The sequence below is a fragment of the Elephantulus edwardii genome, unplaced genomic scaffold (assembly GCF_000299155.1).
Source record: "Elephantulus edwardii isolate Elephantulus edwardi_28Jun2011 unplaced genomic scaffold, EleEdw1.0 scaffold00051, whole genome shotgun sequence".
Classification (NCBI taxonomy): domain Eukaryota; kingdom Metazoa; phylum Chordata; class Mammalia; order Macroscelidea; family Macroscelididae; genus Elephantulus; species Elephantulus edwardii.
The window spans coordinates 17,419,344-17,421,387 of NW_006399801.1; the positions used below are offsets into that span (position 1 = coordinate 17,419,344).

A 2,044-nucleotide genomic window follows, 5' to 3' on the forward strand; every position below is an offset into this window, starting at 1 on the left:
CTGTGTCTTATTACTGACTTTATTGACTATAGCCAATCTTGAGTGTAGCCACGGGAACATACTGTTGTCCTTAGTATGATGAACTTTGTAAAAATGAAAATTATTGCACTAATGAGTCTACAGAGTCTGTATTCACTATGCCCCACCCCTTTCACACAGTATATAAAGGTCCTGGAAGAGTACTTGACATTCAAACATCAGAATCATTCTCCCATCCTCAACTGAAACTTTATCTCTAGACAACATGTGTTGCAACTACTATGGTGGCTCTGGCTACGGCTGTGGCTATGGCTCCGGCTATGGATGTAGCTATGGCTCCGGCTACGGCTGTGGATACGGCTCTGGCTACGGCTGTGGATACGGCTCTGGCTATGGCTGTGGTTACGGCTCTGGCTACGGCTGTGGTTATGGCTCCCGCTATGGCTGTGGTTACGGCTCTGGCTATGGATGTGGTTACGGCTCTGGCTACGGCTGTGGATACGGCTCTGGCTACGGCTGTGGTTATGGCTCTGGCTACGGCTGTGGTTATGGCTCCCGCTACGGCTGTGGTTACGGCTCTGGCTACGGCTGTGGATATGGCTCTGGCTATGGCTGTGGTTACGGCTCTGGCTACGGCTGTGGATACGGCTCTGGCTATGGCTGCTGTGGATACCGACCATTTTGCTACAGAAGATGCTATTCTTGCTGCTAGACCACCACTCTCTGTGGACCTGAAATCATAATTCTAACAACTCATCTGATTCAAGATTATCTATATCAAGATTTCTATGTTCAAGACACTGCATTCTCAACAATGAAATTGACCTCCAATTACTTATTTCCTAAAATGATATCTTTGTGTCCAATGATTCCATGATAACATTTGACTATTCTCCAAATATTAGCCTTTATTTTAGTAATGTCTTTTCTATGTTATTTGAATTTCTCATTGTTGGGAAAATAATTTATGCTCAATAAAAATGATTCTTTTTTGCTAGCAAATCTCTGTGTACTTGTTTGTGAATTACTATTTTCCTTGAGATGTTTACATCTCCTTTTATTTGGGTTACCACCACATTTGATCTATCATAAAGAGCCGGCAGTGCAGTCTGTAAGAAGTTGTTCTGTGAACCCAAAGGTGACACTTCCCGTGCAGGTCAGATACTTCAGCAGTTCTATGTAAAGAAAATGGACATGGCAACTTCTGCTCATGTGATTTACAGTCTCTGAAAACCTACTGGAGAATCTGTTATGCCTTGATTCTAACTCAACGGCGATGAGTTTGAGGTGTTTTTTTACACCCTCCCCCGATATTTTACATCTTTAGGCCCTTATACACCTCAACATCCATCACACAGTATTTCAGATTTGTGTTCTACAAATTATATTTGTGTCTAGAATAGAGCAGGAAGGGACAAAAGTGAATGAATGGCAACTTTTTAACAGATTATGGAGAACATTAAATGGAAAGAAGGGATCAGAGTAGTTTAATGAAAAATGGAGATGAAGATGTATTCAGAGATATTGAGAGAGCAACATTAGACTTGAACATGAGGGGTGAAGAAGGGAAAAGATATGTTAGAGAACGTTAGAGAAGATATTTACATTATAGTATCTGAATTTTATTGATGGGCAGATAGACATACTTTTTCTTACATATTTTGAAGAAGGTGATTTATTTCATATATTCAACAATTTAAAAATAGTTTATAGACATTAATGAAATGTGTAGAGAGCTGGAGTCGGAAAATCAAAAGGGCCAAACTCGCCAGCATTTCTTAAGCTGAAGGAGCTGAAAAACAAATTCAAGCCACGGGTGCAATACTTGAGGACACTTTGGGTAGAATGTTAAATGATTCAGGAGGTATCAAGAGAAGATGGAAGGAATACACAGAGTCACTGTATCAGAAGGAATTGTCTGACACAGAAGAACTTAATGAAATAACATATGAGCAAGAGCCTATTGTGATGAAGGAGGAAGTTCAAATTGCTCTGAAGGAACTGGCAAAAAAACCAGGCTCCAGGAGTTGATGGTGTACCAGTTGACATATTTCAACAAACAGAC

At 40.6% G+C, this 2,044-nt stretch overlaps 1 protein-coding gene across 1 annotated transcript; it reads left to right on the forward strand.

Annotated features, from left to right (window-relative positions):
- The first annotated feature begins 244 nt into the window (after positions 1–244).
- LOC102862002 (keratin-associated protein 6-2-like) lies at positions 245–691 on the forward strand. Its single transcript, XM_006886806.1, has one exon. It carries the CDS (start codon positions 245–247, stop codon positions 689–691), a length of 447 nt encoding a protein of 148 aa, XP_006886868.1.
- The last annotated feature ends 1,353 nt before the right edge of the window (positions 692–2,044 follow it).

Coding starts and splice junctions, on each gene's coding strand:
- LOC102862002 (XM_006886806.1), top strand. CDS start 245: ATGTGTTGCAACTACTATGGTGGCTCTGGCTACGGCTGTGGCTATGGC.